The sequence below is a fragment of the Vigna umbellata genome, chromosome 5 (assembly GCF_029865625.1).
Source record: "Vigna umbellata cultivar VRB3 chromosome 5, Vumbellata_1.0, whole genome shotgun sequence".
Classification (NCBI taxonomy): domain Eukaryota; kingdom Viridiplantae; phylum Streptophyta; class Magnoliopsida; order Fabales; family Fabaceae; genus Vigna; species Vigna umbellata.
This window is the reverse complement of record NC_142169.1, coordinates 68,358,623-68,360,576: the sequence shown is the minus strand read 5'-3', so window position 1 is coordinate 68,360,576 and position 1,954 is coordinate 68,358,623. Positions and strand designations below refer to the sequence as shown.

The following is a 1,954-nucleotide window of genomic DNA, read 5'->3' as shown; positions in this document are numbered from 1 at the left end:
TGCTATAACCAGACAAATTAACTCTGAAAATTTGTTTTAACGTAGATAAAACATTAATCATGATTTAATATAAATGTATAATTTACCATTTCTACTATTAAATGTTCCTTTATAGTCAAATGTAATAAAATATGTTAATGTTTAATGAATTTCAATCAATTTAACATTATCATTTTAAAAAATACTATAAACTGAAGTTTAAACAGGAGCTTCAGTAAAACTATAGGATAGAAGCTTCAATAAAAAAACTATAGGATAGAAGGAAAGAAGTTTATGAAATATAATTTTTGATGGGTGCAATAAAAAAAAGCAGTAAATGAATTTAATAATAGTGTTAATGAATATAAAATAAAATAGTTTTGTTTGGTGAATTGAAATTTAGAAGAAAAAGGGGATGATAATATGCAAAAGAATACACAGATGTATTAATTATTGTGAAGGAAAAGAAAGAGTTTCCAATATTGCATGTCACATATTTAGTAGAGTACAAAGTGCAGACAATGTATTATGAGTAATCACTGTCAGAGCAGTGTAGCACACAAGAAGTAGATAGCGCGTAGGGACCGAAGTTCAAGAATCTAAGGTCTCTACGACACATTTCATATTTTTTCTTAAACGAAATAAAACAAACTTGAAAAAGTCTCATCTAGTCTTCACTTTTGTCTACTCACTCATCTCTTTCTTTTCCGTCTTCCTTTTGTTTTTCTCTCATTTCAGCCATGGATTCCAATCATTCCATATCCCCGAGACAGCAAGACAATCAGAAACCATGGCAGGGACTGCAATCTCCCAAAGCCGTCGCTAGATCCGAACCCGGGAGCCCGTACCCGACAACGTTCGTCCAAGCGGACACGTCGTCGTTCAAGCAAGTAGTCCAAATGCTGACAGGCTCCTCGGAGACAGCGAAACAAGCGTCCTCGAAACCCGCGGCGAACCCGACCCACAGCATCCCGCCCATGAAATCCGTTCCGAACAAGAAGCAGCAGTTCAAGCTGTACGAGCGGAGGACGAACTCCCTGAAGAACAACCTCAACATCAACCCCCTCACCTCGTTTTTCTCGCCTCGCAAACCCGACATGCTCTCCCCCAGCATCCTCGACTTCCCCGCACTCGTCCTGAGCCCCGTCACACCCCTTATACCCGACCCGTTCGACCGATCCAACGCGCCCCCTTCCCTGGACTCCGAGGCCGAAGATAAAGCCATAAAAGAGAAGGGTTTCTTCTTGCACCCTTCTCCCGCTTCTACTCCCAGAGACGCCGAACCTCGCTTGCTCCCTCTCTTCCCCACCACCTCTCCCAGAGCCTCAGGTCCTTCTCCTTCTTCTACCGCCGCTTCTTGAATCGCTTCTCTTTCTTTTCTTTATTATTGCCCCTTTTCGGATTTTCTGTAAGATTCTTATATAATTTCTGTTTTATTATTGCCATTCATGCCGGTTAGAGAGATCCGTTCAGAATTTGTAATGCTTATTGAGAGAAGGGAATAATCCTGCTTTAATTGTATGTATAAATTATGCCGTTTTCCCCCAATCTCCACCGTTTCTCCTTCGTTTGCAACAAGCTCGATTTATTTCTTCCAATTCAAGAATGTGAATTTTGGTTGACTTTAAAGGGGTTATACTTTTATCCGTTGGAGTAATGAGCTACGGTTCTGGGATGTAATTCATGTACTGTCAAGCTTCTTCTCGTTTACTTTTGCTGCATTTTTTCCCCAGAGTCAAATCCTTTAATTATTGTTGGCACAGTTAAACTTTAATGCCTGTTAAAGGTGAGTAAAACCGTAATTAATGAAATTAATTTTGAAATTATTGATTTGAATTGAAATGTGGGTGAAATTAATTTTAGCTACACCAAATTGGATGTTTATTGAAAGAAGGTGTGACAGACAGTGTGTTGAAGGAGAGATGCATTTATAATTAGAGGTGAGGTGATATTCATAATTAGCAAAATTAATAAT

At 38.8% G+C, this 1,954-nt stretch overlaps 1 protein-coding gene across 1 annotated transcript; it reads left to right on the top strand.

Annotated features, from left to right (window-relative positions):
* Positions 1–628: 628 nt before the first annotated feature.
* Positions 629–1,527, top strand: LOC124846684 (VQ motif-containing protein 4-like). The gene has a single exon (XM_047324002.2). It carries the CDS (start codon positions 720–722, stop codon positions 1,338–1,340), a length of 621 nt encoding a protein of 206 aa, XP_047179958.1. The 5' UTR covers positions 629–719; the 3' UTR covers positions 1,341–1,527.
* The last annotated feature ends 427 nt before the right edge of the window (positions 1,528–1,954 follow it).